General features: G+C 35.5%; 1 protein-coding gene across 13 annotated transcripts in view; it reads right to left on the bottom strand.

The window, feature by feature from the left end:
* B3GALT1 (beta-1,3-galactosyltransferase 1) overlaps window positions 1–25,146 on the bottom strand; it is a 520,641-nt gene that overhangs the window by 354,851 nt on the left and 140,644 nt on the right. For 4 of the 13 annotated variants that reach the window (XM_074337519.1, XM_074337512.1, XM_074337506.1 and 1 more), the window contains exon 2: window positions 9,701–9,745. The exons of the other annotated variants lie outside the window; for them this stretch is intronic. In XM_074337519.1, the coding sequence (XP_074193620.1) occupies window positions 9,701–9,745 (45 nt within the window). The remainder of the gene's footprint in view (window positions 1–9,700; window positions 9,746–25,146) is intronic. 13 annotated transcript variants of the gene reach the window in all.

Raw genomic sequence — 25,146 nt, 5'->3', positions numbered from 1 at the left:
ACAACAACAACAAAAAACTAAACAAGAAAGGGTCTCTTTCTTTTGTTTATATAGCATTCTGCTTATCTATTTTAGTAGATTCTCCTTCAATTTTCCCTGTTGGAAAGGATCAAGGAGCTAAAAACACATTACAATGAATCTTTTCAATCAGTCTGCTCTTTCCTACTTATATAAGGGATAACAGAATATCAAGTTGCCGAAAGCCATGAAGCCTATTTTCTACGTAGAATAATGAATCCTTAGGACAGAGGCTTTGAATGCTTTCTTACAGTAGCTACATGAAATTGATAAAGTTACATGGAAAAATAGATATAGGTTTTATTTAAAATTTTACATTTCCTAATGGTTTTCAAAGTTTTTAAAATAGAAATAAGCTCCCAGAAACTGGTGTACTACATCTCACAAAGTAAAACGGAAAGACTGGTGAATATAATCTTAACACTGTGAAGTCTTCCATGTGGGTGGACGGATCATGATATTGGGCAGTTAGTAGAGTAGGAATATGGGCCGCAGAGATTATGGCCGTCTGAGCATCTCACTCACAGTTCCAATTCCTCTCCAGCTCCTTCTGTTTCCAACAATAGATATTGACAGTTAAAAGAAAGAAAACAGAACACTTAATTGCTATTATAGTTATCAAAATAATCTGACATCACCTGTATTCTTTACAATCCAAATCTTTACAACATTCCAAGAACTGCATTGGAAAGCAAATGTATTTATACATTATTTACAATGTAAAGTTAGGATGCTGAGACTAAAATCTATTTCTTAAAACAAGAAAAGGAAGACAACATTTTCAGACTACTATTTCTATTTAATTTTTAATTGCTAGGACTCAGAAAAAAAGTTAACCGATTTTAAGTATTTTCTGGATTGATCTGACAGCAGAAAATGATTAATGGGCCTATTCTCGGGGATGATTATGCCAGTGAACTTAATGGACCTTCTTGGTATTATGAAATTAATGGCATCAAATAAACTCCCTTTGGGATAGAGCAAAAACCAAGTAGAGAGACACTGAGTTTGAAGTTAGGGAGACGTACTGCTGAGCCCTTGGTCCCAGAACTCATGAATATACATTAGGATTATGGTTTAGAGGAAAGCTACTGTGATGGGAGTTTATTTTTGAAAGTGAACAAATGAGTGTTCAGAATGAAATAACAATTCTATTCTTGAGAATCAACACTGTAGCAAGACAGTCTTTTGCTGCACGTCCTATAGAAATAATTTTCTATAATTTGCTACTAATTAGGAAATAAAGAATACTTGACAATTTGCATAGGCTTTGGAGATATATAAGACTAGTCACATTTCAATGCTAACTAACAATAGCTTTTTCTTACCTGCCATGAATTTTTAATGATTGTATAGATTAATTAAAATCATGTACTGATATGTAAAAATATGAATGATAATTAAAAACTGCTTTCCAGTATAGTTTCGTGTTTCTAGAAGCACGACTATGGTTTGACAGTATGTTATCAAAATCTCTTTATACATGATACTGTTAACTTCATTTTACAATGATTGTAAGAATCTCTTTGATCACATTTTCAGTACCATCAATAGGTATTTAAGATGCATTTTATTAAGATTCAGATTGTGTTCTTATCATGGACACATTTGTTCACATGTACTGCGTAACACTTTAGTGTAGGCACCCAGGTACTACTTACTAGTTTGTACATGGGTGCATACCCATGGGGAAAACCATTTTAATTCTAAATGTGAAAGCTTAAAATTCCATAGTTCAATATTTTCCAATGTATTATTTATTTAATAAATATATGCTATATATGTAATACATACATAATAAATATACGCTATATATAAACATATTAAATATTTATTTAATAAATATATACTAAAACATATTAAATAAACATATAAGCACTATTCTAAATGTTTTGGAAGCATTAACTTATTTAATCTCCATACCAATCCCCTGAGATAGATAATGTTACCCCATTTCACAAATGAGAAATTGAAACACAGAGAAGTTCCCCTCAGTTATTTAACTAGCAAGTGGTTTCACACTTTGGGAGGCTGGCTCCAGAGTCCACAATTTTATTATAATAATGACACTACGTTTCTCAGGATAGCACTAAGTAGCTTATCTTATAGATTTGGCTTCTATAATTCTCTTAGTTGTAGAATGAGTGTTGCAGACTATTTCAGGAGTAACAGTACCACAAAAGACCTCCTTGTAGCTCCTTAAATCACTCTAACTCTTTCTTCGAAACAGGTCCCCATTCAACCTCAGAGATTAGTTAACTGTTTTTTAACTTTATATATGGATCTACCATATCTATCTACCTATCATCTATCTATTTGTATCTGGTTGTAGCAGTATTCTTTGCATTTTTATTCCTATTCCAATACATGAATCTATCTATTCCAACATGTGAACATACTAAGTTAAAAAAAAAGAATGCTTGCTATGATTGATGGACATTTGGGTTATTTCCAAATATTTTGGAAAATATGCATACAACAAATAATGTTGATATGAACTATGTTGGCTTTCTAGGGCTATTGTAACAAAGTCCCAAAAAATGAGTGGCTTGAGACAGAAACTTATTATCACACAGTTCTGAAGGCTACCAGAAGGGCCATGCTCCTTCTGAAATCTCCGGAGGAATCCTTCCTTGCCTCTTACTCACTTCTGATAGTTTGTGGGTAATATTTGGCATTCCCTGATTTGTAGATGCATCCTTCCAGTTATATGGTCATCTTCCGCCTGTGTGCATTTACATCATCTTCCTTCTGTGCATGTCTGTCTCTGTGCCCAAATTTCCCCTTCTTATAAGGACACCAGTCATATTGCATTGGGCCCACTCTACGGACGTCACTTTAACTTGATTACATCTGTGAAGACCCTATTTCCGAATAAAGTCACTTTCTGAGGCTCTAGAGGTTAGGAATTCAACTTTTTTTAAGGAGATATAATTCAACCCATAAAAAAAATTCTTGTACATGTCCCATGTCTTTTTATCTATCTATCTAGCTCGTTATATTTAGGGATCATCTTTTCAAATCTATCACAATGCTATATAGAAACATATATTTTTTAAAATGTTGACTTCAGGTCCAGAAATCTTGCTAAATTCACTTATTATTAACCCTTTTGCCGTGACGATCGGATATACCCAAATGAACATATCCTAAATTTTTATACATAAAAAAGATGCCATTTATATACAAAGCAGCTCAAATTGTTATTATTAAATGCTTAAAACAGTCAAAATATCAACTTTTTGTTTTTAGTGGATTTCTGACACATTTTGGATTTAAAAAGAAACTTAAAATCAATTGATGCAGTAAAAGAGTTAATCTAATAATTTTTCTGTGGATGTTTTTGTCTTGTCTTCATATACTGCCATGCCATCATTTTTCTTTTTTTCCTAAACCCTTGATATTTGTTTCTCTTCATTTTATTCATTGATAGATGCTGGATAGTGCAGTGTTGGATAGAAGTGGGTATAATGGTATCCTTACATTATTTCTGTTCTTATGGGATAAGTATTAAGCATTTAATCATTAAGTATAATGTCAGAAATACTTTGTCAGACTGGCAAAAATCTTTCCTATTACTAGTTTAAGAGTTTTATTTTTTTAATTATGAACAAATGTTGAATTTTATCAAATTCCTTTTCTGTATTTATTGAGATGACCATCTCATTTCTTCTTTTATTTTGCTAACATGGTAAAAGTTACATTGATTTAATTTTTGAATCTTGCATCATTGAAATAAACCCAACTAGATGATTATGCATTATTTTATTTATATATCATGGAATTTCACTTACTAATATTTGGGGTAAGACTTTTGTATTTATGTAATGAGAAAAAGTAGTCTGTACTTATTTTTCTTGTCATATCCCTGTCATATTTTTATTAGATTTGATTAAAAAAATTGTATAGTCCACTCTCCAAGTAATTTATATTTATATTGAAATTTATTTATCATAGGCCTATTTTCAATATTACAGTCCTTCAGGTTGTGAAAATCAGTGATTTATAGCATTTTACCGAGATTGACATCATTCCAGAAAGCTATGCTCTTTCACAATTACAGAGCCCTTGAGTTTCCAACTGAATAATTAAGTGGCATCACTATCTGTTTCTTTCTGCCTCCTTACTATGCTTTATATATCTCCTAAGAACGTATCACCAACTAACATATCATATTTGTATTTGTTTGGATGTTTATTAGTTGTCTATTTTCATCCACTGGAATATACACTGCATGAAGTAGGGTCTTTGGTTTACTCCAATGCTTTTTACAGTGTCTGGCACATGCTAAACACTTAATAAATATTTGTTGAATGAATGAATGCATTTATCTCATACTATATACTCTAGCTTATTTATATGAATGTATATTGTATCAAGTTTATAAAGTGTATGCTAAATTAATGTGCCTACTTGATTGCTTTTTTACAGTCATGGAAAACAAATATCTTTGACGAACAAAATACAAATGCTATACAAAATAGCATTTTGAATTAAAGCCAATTTATTAATGTCCTCATTATCTTTACCATGGAATGGGCTTCTGCTCCCATCCTGTACAAGGACACGACCCTGTCAGTCATATGTCATCATGTCAAAACTCTAGATGACAGGACAAAACAAAGAATCACCAGTCAACAGTTTATAAAATGGGTTTTACAAATATGTCTGAATAAGAATTCAAAGAAATAAAGTAGTCTTCTTTTGAGAATCTTAATGTGACATTTTTATTCTTTACTGTTCACTCTACTAAGGAATATGATAACTCAACATGGTTGCTGAGGACTATTTTTGAGTTCTCAGAAGCCTCAATGCCTGCAGGAGGCCCTACATTAAGTAATAAGCCAAGGGAATAACTGGGGTTCTGTACTTTTTGTTACTTTTTGCCAGGAGAACATAGAATAGTTATAGATTAGCTCAGCTACAAATGCATGATATTAATGCAGCCCTGAGTAGTTCAATCAGTTTTGCTCTTTTCCTAGCTAAGCATGCCACCTTTTCCTTTAACTGCCTTCTCATCTCCAGAATGCAAATGTCTCCTATCTTTGTTTGTCATTAGATCAACTAAAAGGTAGGATAAATGAATTTGCTTCCATCCAAAGGTCTACTGCTACCGCATAGTGGTGTCATTTTTTTCATAGAAAGGAAAGTGACAGTAGTTAATAATTATATAAATCAGGTACACAGTTTACTGAGACCAAGTCAATAACTGTTTTTGAAAAAAGCATTTTTAAGATCACTCGGCTTAAAATATTCATAAACAGTATGTATGTTTCTTAATATATGCTGAATATATCCATTCGATTATCAAATTTATGTTTCCTTTTTTGATATCTTAGCACCTTATTTCTTTAAAACACACACACACACACACACACACACACACAAAACTGCGCAGCTCCCTGGACACATCAATGAAACTGGGCCAAAAGTAACACTTCCTTGAAGAATTCATTGAAATAGTTCAGCCTGACTATAAGAGATAGACTTGCATTTATAGGAGGGTGAGGCTTTCTGAAGACAAAACGCTGAGGTGTCATTGGGAGCAATGTGTTTTCTTGCCTTGAAGTGAAACCTGTGACTGACTTAGAAATAGCAGATGATTTCTACAGGCAATGCCATTGAGCTTTCCTTTCACAACGATCCTTGTGAGAAAGGCTCTTGGAGATGGAAAGTAATAACCTTACTGAAGGGAGGGAAAAAGAAATCTAATCATATCTTCATTAAATTGTTCATTTTCCCTTTATGTGATATGAAGTTCCTTTTTATCACTTGGCGTTATTCTATTTGACGGTTCAATCTCAAATACTGGACAAATTTTTAAATAATTAAAAATAATGTATGTTGCTTTTTGGAATTCTTTTTTTTTTTTTTTTTTAAAGATTTTATTGGGGAAGGGGAACAGGACTTTATTGGGGAATACTATGTACTTTCAGGACTTTTTCCCAAGTCAAGTTGTTGTCCTTTCAATCTTAGTTGTGGAGGGTGCCGTTCAGCTTCAAGTTGTTGTCCTTTCAGTCTTAGTTGTGGAGGGCGCAGCTCAGCTCCAAGTCCAGCTGCCATTGCTAGTTGCAGGGGGCACAGCCCACCATTCCTTGTGGGAGTCGAACCAGCAACCTTGTGGTCGAGAGGATGCTCTCCAACCAACTGAACCATCCAGGAGCTCAGCGGCAGCTCAGCTCAAGGTGCCGTGTTCAATTTTTAGTTGCAGGGGGCACTGCCGACCATCCCTTGCGGGACTCGAGGAATTGAGCTGGCAACCTTGTGGTTGAGAAGACGCACTCCAACAACCTGAACCATCCAGGAGCTCAGTGGCAGCTCAAGGTGCCCTGTTCAATCTTAGTTGCAGGGGGCGGAGCCCACCATCCCTTGCAGGACTCGAAGAATTGAACTGGTAACCTTGTGGTTGAGAGCCCACTGGCCCATGTGGGAATCAAACCGGCAGCCTTCAGAGTTAGGAGCATGGAGCTCTAACCGCCTGAGCCACCGGGCCGGCCTGGAATTCTTTTAAAAAATAAATTTGAATATACACATCTTTGATTTTGTTATGAACAAATACTTTAAGCCATATCAAAAACACACTCAAACAAGTTCAGTGGACTGTTTTTCATTTTCCTTTTAAATATTTTCCTCTTTCTTAATACTTAAATATTTCTCATACTTTTTTCTTCATATTCCAGAATGGAAAGAAAATCTTAAATTCATACAAAGAAGCAATATAGGGCAGTTGGCAGGTGCCTACAAAATAACAGTGATAATGCCCTATCTGTAAAAACAAGGTATCTATTTTTCTATCTATTTACCTATCCATCTCTCTGTCTATCTAGCTATCTATGTTTAAAAGACCCTCTCTCTCAAGAACCATTTGGATACTTTAAAATAGCATGTTATTTATGTCAACACGTAAAGAATTGAGCAGAATTGACCATGATGCCAATACAAATTTGAAAAATGATCTTGTGATCAATTACGCTGTGAATAATACAGGAATGAAGAGCAGAGTGTTGAGTTTATATTATAACATTGTAACTCCTATTTATTGCTCTTGGCAACTCTTATCTATTGGAGCATCTATTTCCTGCAATGATTATTTGAGTCAATATTTCTATTCATATCCATATCAGAGATATGGATGTTGAGGATATGAAAAATTAGATAACTTAAGGTCACTTAACTAATAATCAGAAAAACTGAATTTCTAATTTAAGATTACTCATAGTCAGTACCCTGTGTTGCTGTATTCTTCTTTATACCAGGTGGATTCTGATTCTATTAAACAGAGGAAGACTGTCCACAATTAACACTCAAAATGCTTTTTTTCTAATTACAGATTGAGTAATTTTTTTCTTCTTAATTGGAAAGTCATGGAACTTTCAGATGGTCAAATAAAATCTGCTGCAGGAAAGAACAACTGACTTCTTACAAGGAAAAAAAAAAGCCCACTCTGAATAGCATCGATTTTATTTTTGTCTGAAAAGAACAATGATTACTTGCATTTTTATTGTCTTTACTTTTAGGTTACTATCTTTAAGAAATAGCTGAAGCAATACAATAAAGGCATTATAAGATTATTCCCCTGGGGGCTGGCCTGGTGGCTCAGGCGGTTAGAGCTCCATGCTCCTAACTCCAAAGGCTGCTGGTTCGATTCCCACATGGGCCAGTGGGCTCTCAACCACAAGGTTGCCGGTTCAACTCCTCGAGTCCCATAAGGGATGGGGGGCTCCGCCCCCTGAAACTAAGATTGAACACGGCACCTTGAGCTGAGCTGCCTAACTGATGGCTCAGTTGGTTGGAGCGCAGGCTCTCAACCATAAGGTTGTCAGTTCAATGCCTTGACTCCCACAAGGGATGGTGGGCAGCGCCCCCTGCAACTAAAATTGAACACGGCACCTTGAGCTGAGCTGCCGCTGAGCTCCTGGATGGCTCAGTTGTTTGAAGTGCGTCCTCTCAACCACAAGGTTGCCAGTTGGACTCCCGCAAGGGATGGTGGGCTGTGCCCCCTGCAACTAGAAAATGGCAACTGGACCTGGAGCTGAGCTGCGCCCTCCACAACTAAGACTGAAAGGACAACAACTTGAAGCTGAATGGCACCCTCCACAACTAAAATCGAAAGGACAACAACTTGACTTGGAAAAAAAGGCCTGGAAGTACACACTGTTCCCCAACAAAGTCCTGTTCCCCTTCCCCAATAAAATCTTTAAAAAAAAAAAAAAAGATTATTCCCCTGATGCTTTGGGTTTTTCAGATCATTATTTTAAATAGAAAGAGATTAAAAAAAAATCACATAGGACTCTTGGTGCCTAGTCATGAAATTCTCATACAAATCATTTAAGTTAACTATGTTTTAGAAAGCCCTTCTCTTTCAGTTTGACTTTTTTTTAGCCCTTCCTCACGTCCTCTGGGTTGGACAGGCCTTGCCACAGACATGAGCTCCAGTTCTAAAATGTCAGGTCTGATCTTACAAATGCTTTCTGTCTCCACAGTAAATTTTCAATGGATTACCATACATCTGTTGTTTTTCACTTCCTAAGGAACTCAAATCAAATGTCTAAATTACTCAGAATTTATTCTCAGTGCTACTGTTACATTTGGTCTTATACTTGCCATTTTCTTATCTTTTCCTGAGTTACCCTTAGAGATCTTCCAAAACTCTAAATTCCAGTTTTACACAATCTTAAAAGCACTGAAATCCATCAATGATGAAATTTTTGTTGGCAGACATTTAAAACATGCTACTACTGCTTACTCATATCAGTACGTGAGGTGGTAGAGTGAATGATTATGAGCGCTGATTTTAGAGTCAAAGTTCCTGGGTGCCAGTCCTTATCCTATGTGATCATAGGATACGTTTATTTTCTGTTACTTGGTGTTTGTGGTGAAAATTACATGAACAATCCATGCAAAATATTTGGAAATGATTAGTATTATTAAGCACTAAATACTACTAGTAATAATACTAGAGGGGTCTGAGTGTATAGACCCATGTACAGAACTTTACACTTCTTTCTAATAAACTTTAAAAGGCATTACATACTACTATGATCCTGATGCTGGTAGGGGTTATGGGGACAAAAGTAAAGTAAAAGGTTCTGATCTTATGGATCTTAGAATTTAGTGAAGGTAATGTGGTCAGGAGGGAACAATGGAGTTCTAGTTTTGCCACAAATAATGTAAGTATAATAGATACCAGGAAAAAAAAAAGTAAATAAACTAGGGCAAGTTATTAGAAAAGATTTTGCAAAGAAGACAGGCTACAAGTTGTACCTTAAGGAAAAGGCTTACAATGTTTTCCATAAGCTTAAGTGGAAATTGAATTTCATTTACAAATAAATCTGCATTTATTTTATTATTAACATGCTCAAAAAACTCTGAGGAAAAGTGTAACAAAGTTATGTGGCATTTGTCCTATTGTTATATTTGAAAGTTTGTTCCCTGAATCGGGTACATCCTTTGATATCCGTTAATGGATTATTAGAAACGGTATGTAGATAGAAAGGGTTTAATTAGTATTGTTTCATTTTTAGTAACCCTATGATGAGATATAGATTACTATGAGAAAAGCTTATAGTGAAGGATTATAGTGAAGGAATGGTGAACATGGAATAGCCAACAGAAGCTAACTGCATTTAAATTATAATTATTCCTATCTTTTCACTGAAGTTAATGATAAAATTACACCAACCTTTGAATGTCAGATGTTTTTCAACTCCTCTCTTCCCTTCAGTGCCTAAATGAAATTTAAGAGGTGTATTAAGACAAAGATGGATACAGTTGCCAATTTTTAGGGAGAAAATAATTTGATTACAGAAAATAGGATTGGATAGATTTTCTCTCTTAATAGAAAAACTTAGGTAGTTCAGAGGGAAAAAACAAAGATCTTGAAAAGGTTTATTATATTCGCCATTTTTTTTCATTAATTTTGAGTCAATAGTAAGCATGGGGAATGGCTAAATCCGTGGCTTTCAAACTTTTTTGCACAGCCCAATTGTGTACTTGATCTGGCTCATACCAGCTCACGAGAGATGATTATTAAATTTTCAGGAATGTTGTGAAACAGTGATGAAGGATGGCCATTCTTAAACATCAAATTATATAATTTAAAATCAAATGCATCATATTAAAAACAAAGGTAAATAAACACTCGAAACATCAATTTCTAATTATGCTCTTGAGCTTATTTACATATACCTTTATGGTTGAAATACTATATAATGGTGTGAACTGTGTATCTTGCCCAACTCCACTTTCAGTGATGTCACACTGATACCGTAGCTTGACATCTGCTAGGGGCAGGAGGAAGGTATATTTATACCATGGAAATTGGCAAACTATAAACCAGAGCAGTTTGCCCCCAGACAGCTAGTTGTTAAGCATTTTCTATTGGAAACTTGTGGCACATACATATTTATACATATAGATACAGATTTGAATCAAAGTTTTACATTGCTTCACTCTATTCCATTCTATTCTCTACCTTAAATCTAATGTGGTTTATAAATCTGGTCACAAATAACTTCCATAATCCCCTGAAAGAATCTGAATCCATAGAATGAAAAATAAACCAATCCAAATAGATAAGACTTTATCTCATTTAAAATATACTCTAAGAAATTATGTTTCACAAATTTAATTGACTAAACATAATGCTTTTGAAAATTTTTCACCATCACATATACTTTATAACCTTTGTATGTGCTTGACTTCATGGCTATATCTGTAATACATTTCACACATTTCCAATTAATCAGTAGCTGTGTGGTTTAAAGGTTTGTCTCCAGCTCTGGATGTAGCCTCTGATTAGTCAAAAAACAAAGTTTCTCAAATTTCAGTTCATAGAGAATCTCCTGAAAGGCTCAATGAAATACAGATTGCTGGAGCATTCCCTTAGAGTTTTCTAATTCAATTGGCCCAGAATGAGGCCCAGGAAATTACATCTCTATTAAATTCTCAGGTGGTATTGACACTGTTGGTTCAGGCACCATACTTTGAGAACCCTTGAGTTAAGTTACTCAAGGTAACTCCAGGTAACTTGCCGCAGTGGTTCATTTAAGATTCAATCTAGATGGAGAGCTTAAGATAGGGCTATTCCCCAGGCAACAAAGATTTGTTCAAAAAATGGGTGTATGATATATTTCAGACCAAAGACATGTAACACAGGTTTGATGATGGCTCCTGGGAAAGTAGGAGCTTTACTTTATGGGCCAAATTTTCCAAGTCACACTCTCTGCCTTTGATCTACATATGCCTGTGAAACAAGGAGTACAGTAGCCATCTTATAGAGCCTGAGGATGAAACCTACACATAGAAGAGGGAGAGCCACAGAAGAAAAGAGAAATGAACTTGATTCCTACACCAGCTCTGAATTGATTCAGTTAATAGAGACCCCCAGAATTCTCAATATTGTTTAAGCTGGTTTGAGTTGAGTTTTCTTTTCCTTCTAGTGTAAACAATTGTAACTAATACACCTATGTCTTTGATAAAGCAAAGTATTTACAAAACTCCTAGAAATATATCTGAACCCATTATGATTTTTACAATAGTCTCTATGAACTGAGATTGCTGGGGAGGACCCTTCATAAGTGAATACAAAATGGATACTTTCTCTTGCTGCCATTAAGAAAAAGTATGTACATCACATTCTAATCAGGAATCTGCATTTTGCATTCCAAGAAAAAAACAACACAAAAAGGTTACCCGGAATAATTAAAGTCCCTCAAATAAATGAAAATTTACTCTAACATACTCTAACAAAACAACTTAACCCTGGACTGTTGCAATGCTCATTTCTTAAGATATGTCTTGACATTTGCAGATAAGATATTCATTTGAGGGAAAAAGTATGGTAATTTCCCACAATGAACAGATTGATCATAAATTTGGTAACCTTGGAAATTGGGGTAGGTTTCTATTTTTATTTTTTTGAGATACCTGATGGGCTTATGTTTGACAAGCCAGTCCTTCTGACGTCTATTCCAATAGCTTAGTGAGAAAATGTCTTCTTTCTTTGACAAAATGCTTTAGTCTCTCAATCTTCCTTTCATTTACCTCCATTTTCCAGACCAGGGTTCAGTAAACTGTAGCTCACAGGCCGTATATATACATATATAAAATATAAAATCTTCTCTGAGTCTGTGTCTTGCTTTTTTACTGTCTTAGTATGGCCCTATTTATAATTTTTTAAATTTCTTTATTAGCCCTTTTTGTTTCCTATTTAAGGAATCCTTGCCTATTCCATGGTTAGGAAGAAGTTTTGTATGTTCTCTTCTGAGAGTTTTATTGTTTCAATTATCATATATAGATCTGATATTATCTGCAGTTGATTTATATGTACGGTATTAGCTAGGGGTTAGAGTCATTCTTTTACATACAACTGGCAATTTATTGAAAAGATCATCTTTAATCCACTGCACGGTATGGTCTCTGCCATAAATCACATGATCATATATGTGTTGGTTAGACCTTGTCTTTAAGGGACTGTGACATGCTATACTTTATAATTCTAGAGATATTTATTAGGAGTATAGCATTTAGAGTATTACATCAAGAGTAAAGGACTGAATTCTGCTTCAAGATGATGGAGCAGTGGTGTTTTATTTTGCTCCCCTATCTTGAAGCCCACCAAAATCAACAAATCTAAACAATATAGACATATGTATAATAATAATAATATATATATATATATATATATATATATAAAAGAAATAAGGAACTTGCTTTATCCCCAAAATAATATTAGGTATATTTTTTCAAATCTGGTGAAACTTGGATTTAAGTCTGGGAAAATACTAAAAGTTAATCTTGATCCAGTTAGAGTTTTCCCTAAATGTAAGCATCATCATTAGGAAATGTCCAATGTACGAGCACATTTTCTTATAGGTTTTCAATCTAAAGGAATCATGAGACATAGAAAAAATATGAAATGTTCCATACATGGAACCCCACGTGTGAATAAGTTTCAATTTGAAAACATTGAACTTATGTACATGAAATTCTTGTGAATGGAGTTAGTAAGTTGAAATAAAGGCTTTATGTTTTGAAATATGTTCTCCAAGGGGAGAGTTCTCTGACTTGCTGCTCAGTATTTGGTCTTAGGTCAGAAATGCACAGCCTTCAGGTACCTGTGTGTGCCTTGGGATTCTTTGGAGTTGGTGAGGCCTAAATGTTGCCAGAAAAGTGGCAGGCATTCAATACATGTATGTTAAATTGATTATTTTTAGCACAGTAAAGATTAACACTTATTAACCCTGATTTTTCTCATATGAAAACCTGGTATTACAGTAACAACTGCCATCTTACTTCAGAGGGATATTCTGAGTAGCAAATGAAGTAACAATGGGACTTTTATTACTATAAATCTTATTCAAAGGGGTTATTATTTCTAACATTGCTTTTCTCTCTCAGCATATTCAGTTTTCTAGGAGAACAAGGTTGACACATAAATAAGCAGATGCTATTACGAGAGGCACAAGTCCAAACCACATCTCTCCTGCTGTATCAATTATATTTGAGAAATTGGTCTCTGAATTTTTTAAAGCATTTTTCTTTCCATATAGCTCTCTAGATATTTTTTTCTTTTCTGAAATGATATTGACTTTAGGTCTTCCAGGGCCAGCAGATAATGGAGTCGAAGGACATTGGGGAGGGCTGGGATGCAAGTGGCTATCTGTGATGGTTAATTTCATGTGTCAACTTGACTGGGTCATGAAGAGCCCTGATATTGGGCTAAACATCATTTCTGGGTGTGTCTGTGAAGGTATTTCCAGATGACATTAATATTTGAATCACTGGACTGTGTAAAGCAGATTGTCTTCCTTGATATGGGTGGGCATCATCCAATCCATTGAAAGCATGAATAGAACAAAAAGGTAGAAGAAGGGAGAATTCACTCTCTCAGCCTGACTGCTTGAGCTGTTCCATCAGTCCTCTTCTGCTCTCTGACTAGGACTTACACCATCTATATCCCTGGTTCTTAGGTCTTTGGACTTGGACTGAATTACACCACTAGCTTTCCTGGATCTTCAGCTTGCAGACAGGATATTGTGGGATTTTTAGCCTCCATAATCATCACATGAGCCAATTTTATCTATATATCTATATATCTATATCTATATCTATCTCTCTCTATATATATATACACACCACACACACACACACACACACACAAAGTATATATACAATGCCTGCCACTTTCCAGGCAATGTTTAGGCCTCATGCACTCCAAGGATCCATACACTTAAGTTTTGTTGATTTTCGTGGGCTTCAAGATAGAGGAGCAAAATAATAATGCCATTGTTCCATCATATATATATATATATACTATTGTTTCTGTTCTCTGGAGAAACCTGATTAATACACAATCCATTCCAAGATAAAATGCTATATGTTACGGCTTATCCAGAAGGTCAGTCCAGATATCCGTAGCCACACTAACATTCCACTTGCTGATTTCTGGGTCTGTGGTTTACACACACAGACACACAGACACACAAAATGTTCTTTTTATTACTATATCTGATAACTGTGGTTTATCTGCAGTTGTGTGTTGAGAATACACAAATATGACATAGACATTATATATTAATAAAATTCAGGGCACAGATACAAAAATCATATAATTTCGATAAGTCTTTGGTGTGGATAAATTAAACTCTAGCCATGCAAGGTTCTAGTCTAGACAACTTTTTAAAAATCTATAATCTGTATGCCAAACAAGTAGTAGCTGAAGCTTATTTAAAGTCAAGGTAAATTACAGCCGTTATTTCAACTGATATATCAGTTCTATCACTCTGACAGAGAGGAGAATTCAATTAGTCTGATAAAATTTCACAAAGAAATCCTGATTACTACCTTCTTCCTTTTACATGTTTTCAAAATGATATCTTGTCCAAATTTCCACTGAATTTAATGATAGTAAAAGTGTATTCCCCAAAAAAGAATAATTCTTGGTCAACCATTCTCTCACTTAAAATAGAAATTCTGTTAAACACTTAATTGTCACTTCCCTAGTTTTCAAGTTTAAGTGCCTTTATAAGAAAGTGCCTTTGTACATATCATTTCAATTTTATGTAAGCACTTTTTCCTAAATGACAAAAAAAAAATAAAAATGTAACATTGTTCTATGACCCTGAATCAAAATATCTCTACTTAATTTCATTTCAGCTTTGTCTTCAAATATTTCAGCTCTTGCGCTACATTTGTGAAAATTAGCAAAATATACACACGGCATTTCACATGTTCATCTAATTGATACTGACTTAGGAAATATAAAGTCAGGAGGGCTGCCCAACAATTTGAAAATAAGGCTTACTCTCTAAGAAAGAAACTTAAAAAGTGCGAAATAAAACAAGAAATACTAGAATATATAAAGAAAATCCACCCTAAGACATAAACAATGAAATCAACCATGGAGGAGATGCTGGGACATCCACTTTCAGTTAAGAGGGCTAAGGATCTGAAAACAGGTAATTAAGGCAAACATGAACAAGTAAGTAATGCGAAAGTATTTGTGTGAAATCGTTTTGACAAATACAGGAAAATAACAGAGGTGGGATAGTCTGTATTAGTGTAGAAAATAGGAGCACAGAATGCAAGGCTATATTGATTGGAGAAGGGTCCTAAAGGGTCTACCTGAACACCTGCCTCCCTGCCGAGTGGAACCTCTGGTGATGGTGTACATCTCAGGCTTGATTAACACAGCCACTCAGGTTATCTAACACCTTCCCTTGTGATTCTATATCCCCCAATCAAACCACTAATTTCATATTGGCTCCCTATGCAGGTATCTCTTCAGGAAAGAGAATGTGCTGATCAACTAACATTGGTATTTGATCTGCATGGCATTATAATTGTCAGTGTAAAATCAGTGATCCTCAATGTGGCTGCATATTAGAATTACCTGGGAAATTTGAACAACTACTGATGTTAAATCGGAATTCCTTGGAATGTGGTCTAAACCCTGAAGTAAGTGATTCTCATGACACTCAGGATTAAGAATCAGTGCCATAATTAAACTGGCAATTTGGCTTATATATCAGGCTCTTGTCTCTTTAGTTGTCGTGTGTCATCTTCTCAGGATCAAATGCTATGTGAATTGGCAAAATTGTGATTTTGGATTTGCAAAGTTGAAGACCTGTCTCTAGAGGTTTTGCTTCTCAATGTATGGTTTTCTGAACAAGCAGTATTGGCATTATCTGGAAGCTTCTTAGAAACTCAGACTCTTAGGGCAGTCCTAACACCCACTGATTCAACACATGTATTTTAACAAGATATTTAGTTGATTATTTTCCCATTAAAGTTTGAGAAGCACAGTGCTTTCATGTTTCTCAAAATACAATTCTTACACCTGTATACCTGAATGATGCTACAAATACAAATTCCTGGGCCCCACCCACACTGAACACAATGACTATGCAGCTAGGCAGCTTACTCCTGTGATTACTTTCTCACTTCTGTCTCTTTCATCATCAATAAATATTTCAAATAATTCTGAGAGACACAGATAATGTAATCATGAATTGTTTACAAAATGTGAATTATTTAAAAATTAATCATCTATCCCAAAAATATTAGAAGAGTGGTAATCTCTTTTTGATGAATCTATGCTGTTATTTGGCCACTTAGAAACCAGCATGGCAATAAAAACAGTAACTAAACAGAAACAGGAAAAAAATTTTGAAAAATGCGTTTTACAATCAAAATGTTTGTCATTGAGTTATGGTTATTCACATAGCTGGTGGAGGTCCTATTTAGAAGAAAATAAACCATGTAGCATTCAGATGGAATTGGCCATTCTACAACAGCATTCTGAATAATGTATGAGGGATCCAGGCAACATTAATTTGAATGAAAGAATATTCTGAATAACTTTCACTTTTTAATTCACATCAAAATTGAAAACAATATTACTGCTAAATCATTCATTCATTTTTGCTTACATTCTGAAGGTTGCATGGCTGAGAGTATCTCCCAGGAAAAGGATAAAGTGCTTTAGAAATGAAATTATCCAGTGCACATTCATTTTTCTTTCTTCTTTGGTGGTTAACAAGTCCCTACATGCTGATGTACTCACAGAGCAAAAGGATAAAAGATCCTTCCTTCATTTAGGGGAGAAGTTAAAGGTGGAAAACACCTAGTCATCAATAAGAGTCCATGTTCCTGACCCAGTAAGTGCTTCAGAAAGGAAGAGCTTCAATTAGAGAATGGTTCCCTCAAATACAATTGCTTGATAACAGAATAATTACGTTTAGGATGCCATGTCATGACCTTTTTTCCAGTAGAGTTCCCACTTTATGGGGGATGTCTGTAATGTTGTTTGCTTTAATGAATGACAAGATGCAGATATGAGGAAGAGTCACTGCCATTATTTGCTAGTAGTATCAAAAGAAGGATGATTCTCTCCACCTCATAAACTCTGGCAACCTCCTTTGCTTGAGTGGGATGAGAGCATATAACTGAACATTTCTCTCCGAATTCAGGAAGCAAAGACAAAGCAGCTGATAGTCTTCCTACGTATCTCTGCTTCAGAATGTGTTATCTTGGCAGATTTTCAATGTATCTGTCCAGTAAAAAGTTAAGGAATGTGAGCTAGAGAAGCTGTAAATAGCAAAATATGTGACTTAAATTCTTTACAGGTAATTTAGAGAACTGGGTGTCAGTCACAGTTACCTCAAATGATTATTTTGTAACTGTTACAAGACACCTTACATTAAGAAAAAAAATGTATGGGCCTTTTAAGGATCAGATATCTAAATCCAATAATCTGGGTCATTAAAACCAGTAGGGAATCTGACTATACTCGTTCTTTCCAAACCCCACTGAAATGTTAAAATGGAAATAAAAGTAAGAATTAATCCAGCATTGAAATGGTGGTTAACAGGAAAGGGTGCCATCAAATCAAATCTTGATGAATTTCCAGAAGATAATATAAGTATGCTATAAGATTAGTGGGAAAACCATGCAAAATTTAAGAACTCACAATATTATAAAAACAGAACATCCAAAAAGTGAGCTTTCTCAGAAGGCCCTGTTAACAAACATAAGACTTGAAAGTGCAGAAACTGAGTGTAAGGCTGAAGTCAGTGAGCTCATCAATAAAAAGCCTGTACAAACCTATTTAATTCCTCTGCTCTCAGAATTGCTGGCTCTGTAGTTTGATCCAACCAAACATGAAAGAATGGCCCTCTAAAGTAAACAACCCACCACCAGAAATTCATACTGTGGGTACAAGGACCAAACCCAAAAATGGAGTCAAGGTCTAGGCAACTTCCAGATCCTTGGAATTTAACTACGTGAACCTTGGAATTCAATTACTCATGGCATATAATACTTGAGTCCATTTGACTAAACATATGCACAATCCAACCCATGAGAGCCAAGGATTCTGTAATCAGATTCTAGATCTATTGTCTTTGAGGGCCATTAGAAAGAAATAAACCCAGTCCAACAATAGTACAGAGCAATCTAGACTATATGTATCCTTTATAATATCAATGACCAAACATGTTTAATTAGACTTCTCAAAAATTAATCATGAGCATTATTTTAAAGGCTCAAGAACAAAGTTGAGTAAAATAATGGTTATGGCTGGAGGAAAAAGAAAAAGAGCAAAACAAAAAGATAAACTTAGGGATCTGGAAAGTTGAAGAAAGAAGTTCTCTCAGAACACAATGCAAATGGAAAGAAAAAGAAAATTATGAAAGAAAAGCTATGAGGTATGGAGGGTCAATTTAAGAGATTTATTATAATAAATAGCAAAATTATTATTCCAGAGGGAAGTACATAACAGAGCTAAGGAGAAGGAAGAAATAATCAAATAAAAATAAATGCTAATATTAAAAAAAAAAAAAGGAAAGAAAGAAAGAAAAAAAGGAAGAGGGAAGAAAAAGAAAGGAAAGAAGGAAGGAAGGAAGGAAGGAAGGAAGGAAGGAAGGAAGGAAGGAAGGAAACACTTGGACATAACAAAATTAAATTAAGAATCAAATAAAGAAAGAAAATAATCATAAACCATACAAGAATTTAAAAAATGTTATTTTCACAGGTAAAAGAATCATATTTACATAAGACTTTAACCTGAAACATGAAACTTTAGGAAAAACACAGTGCAATATTTATAAAGCACAAAGAGAAACAAATGCAAACATCAACTCTTATACCAGTTAAACCAGTATTTTCAATTCATATTCATAATATATTTAAAACCTCAAAATGTTATGATTATGGGACTTTAAAATTTTTTCTTGGTGATGTCTGAGAAAACAACAAGACAAAACAAAGATCCAAAGTACAAGAATACAAAAGCTAAAAGAAAGGTAAGCCATGAGCTCTGGAAAATGTGTATTTAAGTCTAAATAATTGGTTACATTGTAGCTATGAAGTACAGGTATACTGCTTTTATAACATAAAGATTCATGAAAGAGGCATAATGGAAAAACACAATATATCATATTGAAACTAAAATCGTAAACAATTATTACAAAATCTGAAAGATAAATAGGGTAGAAAAAGAAATAGGTAAAATTTTTGCTAAATATTTCTCATTCACCAGAGACATTATAGATATTGACTGGATATTTTCATTGATAGCAAAATGTATGTTTAAATACATTGTTAAAAATAAATGACAGGCCCAAAATGATGTCATTTGCTTCCACAACAGCAAACCAAGACTTAACCACAACTTCACCTCTCCCAGGAAATTGAACTTCTAGAGTCGACCTGACATTAACAATAGTGAGGTAATCTGAGGAAAAACCCTTGCCTGTTCCTTCCCCCCAAAGGAAGATGAGTTGGCCTGAAACAATTCATTCTTTTATTTTGCTAATGACTTCCTTGCCCTGTATTCCTGCCCATAAAACCCTTCTAGTTTGTACAGTCCTTGGGAGTCTCTCTCTCTTTGCTCAATGGGATACTGCCCAATTCACAAGTCACTTAATAAAGCCCATTAGATCCTTAAATTTACTCAGTTGAATTTTTGTTCTTTAACAATATCTATTAAAAACTTACAGGTAATTTTTACTAGTAGAGAAATAAAAGAGAATAATATAACAGAAATGAAACCAAAAAGATATCTGTAATTCTAAAAATTAATTTGCAGATTGGGGAAAATATATACCCAAATCCAAAGAACAAAATGCAAAGTAACAAATAAATTACACCTGTGAAAATAAGGAGATATAAAATATAGAAAATATTAATAAATCAAAAGCAGAATTTATCATATTCATATGAAAATTAGGATTCAAATAATTAAAGTGTTCTAAGATGATATAGTAACCACAGCCTTTATACATCAAACAATGTTGCTTTAAAGTATAAAAACTAAAACCTGTTAGTATAGATGAACATTGACAAAAGAATGAGCACATTGAATTTACCGCTACTATTTTAGGTATCAGAATATAAAGGAAAAACCTATTTAGGGTACAAAGGATTTGGATAACAAAATGAATACTTACTTTGTGTATATATACCGGGGGTGCCAAAAAAATGCATACAAGTGGACACTTTGATCAACGTTGTTGCTCAAGCAGTAGTTCGCCATAATCAGAAGTGTCTGGACGCTGATGGTAACCACTTTGAGCACCTCTTGTAATTGCAGAAGTCAAACGTGACATGTATTTATTTTTTGTTATCAGTATATATTGAGTATTACAATTTTAATATAGTTGTCCTTCTTGAAAATGTGTATTCATTTTTTTGGCACCCTCTGTATATGTATTATATATAATGTGTATATATTATATACTAAATATGCATACAATATATATATTATATATTGAATATTGTATATATTATATAAAACATATATACATGTTATGTATATCATATATTACATATATAATATATATATAGCATATGCAAAGAGCCAAAGAAAGAGGCAAAATAAGGCAACTTTATTATTATTTTTTCCTTGACTAACTCTGAAAATTCACTCTGTGGGGTCTAGGTCTTTCCTTGTCCTTGGATAGAAACTCAGACAGATCCCATCTCTTATTTGCTCCCTTTTAGATAATACAGTCCTTCTGTGTGCTACAGATGAAAACATTTCACGGGGAAAAGGGACATAGTTACTTCTCTATTGCCCTCACCTGAAGCTACTGTCTCTCTGCCCTATACTGATTCACTACACTGTCAATGCTCTTTGAAGTTTGAAACATGGTGGGGAGAATTAAGAAACAGAATAACTTCCTAAACTGAAAGAATTGTAAGTTGGAGTCAGTATTCTGTTAGCTCAGCATACTTTCTTCTTTCTCTCCTCAGTGCTCTGTGGATTCCATGAAGAATACTCATTGTTTTGAATGTCTGGCTGAAATCTTTGATGAACTTTGCAGCTGGCTGTTTATGATGACAACCCCTCCTCCCCTCACCCCCAGCTCCCCCCGCGCCCCCCCCACACACACACACACATACACACATTTCAGATTTGGGTTCTCAACAATCTAAGCCCATCCAAGAAGCTGTCTTGGAATTCCACCAAATCTCCAGGTTGCACTCTTAGGAATACTCCCAATAAGACAACCCTGGGCAACTCTGTAAATATTGCCACAGGAAACATGTCTCTAGTTAATCTTTGAGAAAGCCATTATTCTCCAAATCACAGTCTTCTACTGGGCTGCCCCAAGCAACTTCCATTTCTTGCCCTCTGGTTCCCTCAGGCTTGTCAGACACTAACCCACAATGTCACTCAAGCCTCCACAGAAAGCATCACACTCCGAATGGTCTCTGAAACCTCCTTCCATGTGCTTGAGGTTAGAGGACAAGCACCTCCCTCCTCTCCTCATGTTATATGTGGGAATTTGGCACGGTATTCTAACAACCTTTTACAAAGAAATGTACTCTACAACCTCCAATTCCCTTTCATCGTTTCTATCCCTTTTTACACGTACCTTTTACAAGTTAGATAGAAGCTGAAAACCTCCTTTGCAAGGCATGTGTGGTCTAACACCTTTGCCACACAGGAGAAGTTGTCAGCTATTGTTTCCTATTCTGTCATTTTGGCCTCACTAGAAACTTAGACTAACGTCCCGTTAAACATCTTGTTACACAGTGAGTGGCACTGGGGGCAACAGGTCTACCTTCACAGACTATGATTTCCCAGTGTCTATAATACATCAGATATCATCAATGAAGATGTGAAATGCTCCAGCTCACATCATGGGCAGGGTTTCCTATGAGAATCAAGGCAATCTGCAACTCAATGGTGGCATAAAACATTCTGGAAGAAGAAATGGCTGAGCATTTGGGGATTTTGTGGTGGCTGCGAAGTATGTGACACTGGGGAAACCCCAATTGTCTCCATCGCTTCAGGTAATAAAGAGGAAGATCAAAAGCTATTTAAACAGACAGACCAAGCCCACTTCCAAGCCTTAAAATGTTTCTTGGACAGTGAGTTCTTAACTAAGTTATGGTTCTCTCGGTTCAAAGTCAGAGGATACAAATGGCTTCACTCCATGAGTATCTCCCTGATTTTGAGAACATTACATGATGATTTTGGATTTCTGAATGGGGACACAAATCTTAAAATGCAGTAGACAGTGAGTTCCAACCTCTAATCCCCAATTTATAGAAGTCGTCATATCCAAATGGAAAATGTTTGCCTGCTGCTTCTAGTAGAATACTCTGCTCGCACAAGCAGCTTAACTTGAAGACAATCCAAACAGGAAGCGTTGGAATCCATGTTCATAGACCTTTGTGTAGAACTAGGGAATACACAGTGGCTGAACACTTCCCCTTTTAGGCCTAACTTATCCTGCCCAAGATGAGAAGGGACAAATGGTTCTCACTTTTCACTGTATGAGTTTTTGTACCTCAATTAGGGGCTTTCCCGAAACCCTTGGTGTGGAAAGTGCTCCCCCTAGTGGGAGTTCAGAAATCCAGAACTTTCCATCCCTCCACAAGAGACACCCAAGAAGAGACATTTAATGAAAACATACTAAATATCTTGAGGATACATTCCCCAAGAAAATATAGTGTTCCTCCATAATACAAGAACAATGCCATTGATTTATCCTGTTTTTCATATTGTTTTTCATACCTCAGCTACCATTTATCTGTATTGTGTGAGTGATGGAGATTATAATCCAAAAACCAGTATGCAGCTAGCCTCAGGGAGAGATTTCAGGAATAATACCTCTTAGTATTAGTGTGGCAGTTAGGCTACTTAACCAATGGTACCAAATTAGATTGAATGCTCCTCAGTTGGGAACTGCAGGGTAAAAGCAGAATGGGTGAGTATTAGAAGCCCACACCATATTAGGGTGGTGCAGATTTTACCTGTATGAAGTCAGACATGAGAGTGGGTTGCATTCATTAACAAAAATTGAGTAAATGCACTGTTCTAAGACCTGGGGATATTGCAGTGTAGTTTATGTTCCATTGGAGGGAGACAGATAATAAGCAAATATATTAAACAAATAATAAATATGTAGGTAATAAAGACATATGCCGTGTTCTGAGTGGAGCTTAAGAGCTTTGAAGAAAATTAAATCAGGGTCAGAGAATGGATAGAGGTTATTTTTATTTGGTTGGCGAGCCAAAGAACCCCTGCTTAAAGGACACATGTTAACAGAGACCTGTAAGAAATGAGGGAGCAAGTCATACACATGTCTGGGGAAAAGCACAGCAGAGAGGGGGTAGTACATGCAAAGCACATGATGTGAGGCTGTAATTGGCAGGTTGAAGGAAAGGCAAGGAGGCTAGTGTGAGCAGAGCAGCTAGCAAATGGAGAAAACTAGTAGAAGAGGTTAGAGTGGCTGTCGAGGGCCAGATGGTGTAAGGTGTTTTAGACCTTGGTAAGCACTCTGAATTTTATTTTGAGTGAGATGAAGGTTTTGAACTGTAAGAGTGATACGACATGAGTAACTTTCAAAAGGATTATTGTGGCCCTGTAGAATATGGGGGTCAAGTATTGGGCAGGGAGGTTACTTACGTGCTATTGCAGTCATCAAGATGGGACATAATGGTGACTTGGACTAAGGTGTGTGTGTGTGTGTGTGTGTGTGTGTGTGTGTGTGTGTGTGTGTGTGTGAGGGGGCACATGTCCTTGGAGGGTAAAGATAGAGAAAGACAGAGACCAAGGCAGAAAGGCAGAGCAATTCCACCCCGTCAGACCGAGACTACATATTCATTTCTGGCAACGATTAGACACGGATAAAAATGAATCATTTGTGAGGATATCAGTTAAAACTCAATCAATTCTAAAATGTAGAATGGACATAGGCAACATTTTTCAATCACAACAAAATTAAATTCAACATTAACAGTGATAGAAGAGACAACAAATCTAACCTACCGGAAATATTTTAAAGACCTCTGTATAACTTTTAGCTTATTACCGGACAGTCTTTTTTAAACGAGGATCCTTGTGGCCATTCTCTTGTTCGCCCAGACATAGAGCAAGATCGCACAACTGCGAGGCTTACATTTCTCTGATCTACGTCTCAGAATAACCCTCACCCTACCTCCTCCCCCATCCCTGGTCCAGGACTTCTTATGATTTCTCTCCACATCCTATCTCTCAGTTATATTTAAAAGTATACATCTTGGTTCTTTTTGTTTTGTTTTTTTGGTAAAGTATATGTTCTTAAAGCATCTGTCTCTTGGTAAAGCCTTTCCTGCCTTCTTCCTATTTTATGTGTTACTCCAATCCGGAGTTTTCTTGTGCACACCAAGGCTGGAGCTGAGCTGAAGCCTTCCACAGTGATTTCAGAACTGGGGCTGCTCTTCAAAGTGAATCTGCTCATGCTTTTTTTTAAATATTAGTGATCAATGAAGGTCTTTCAACAATGATTACAGACATGGAAATTTTCTACCATGTGTTCTTTGGGGTGAATAAAGGTTAGCTCTCTGGCTGACATCTTCCCTACATTCAGTATATTTATATAGCTTTCCCCCTGTGTGAATTCTCTGGTGTCTATGTAAATGCACACTCTGGATGATGCATTACCCATACTCATTTATTGGGTTTCTCACCAGTGTGAAGTTTCTGATGCTGTCTAAGGACAGAAAATGCATAAACAGCTTTGCCACGTAGAGACTCATAATGGCTTTTCTCCAGTATGAATTCACTAAGTCGCTTGAGGGATGAATGGTCACTGAAGTCTCTACCACAATGATTACAGACATCGGCTT

The sequence above is a fragment of the Rhinolophus sinicus genome, linkage group LG01 (genome assembly GCF_036562045.2).
Source record: "Rhinolophus sinicus isolate RSC01 linkage group LG01, ASM3656204v1, whole genome shotgun sequence".
Lineage (NCBI taxonomy): Eukaryota > Metazoa > Chordata > Mammalia > Chiroptera > Rhinolophidae > Rhinolophus > Rhinolophus sinicus.
The sequence above is the reverse complement of the archived record's forward strand: the minus strand, read 5'-3'. Positions and strand labels throughout refer to the sequence as shown.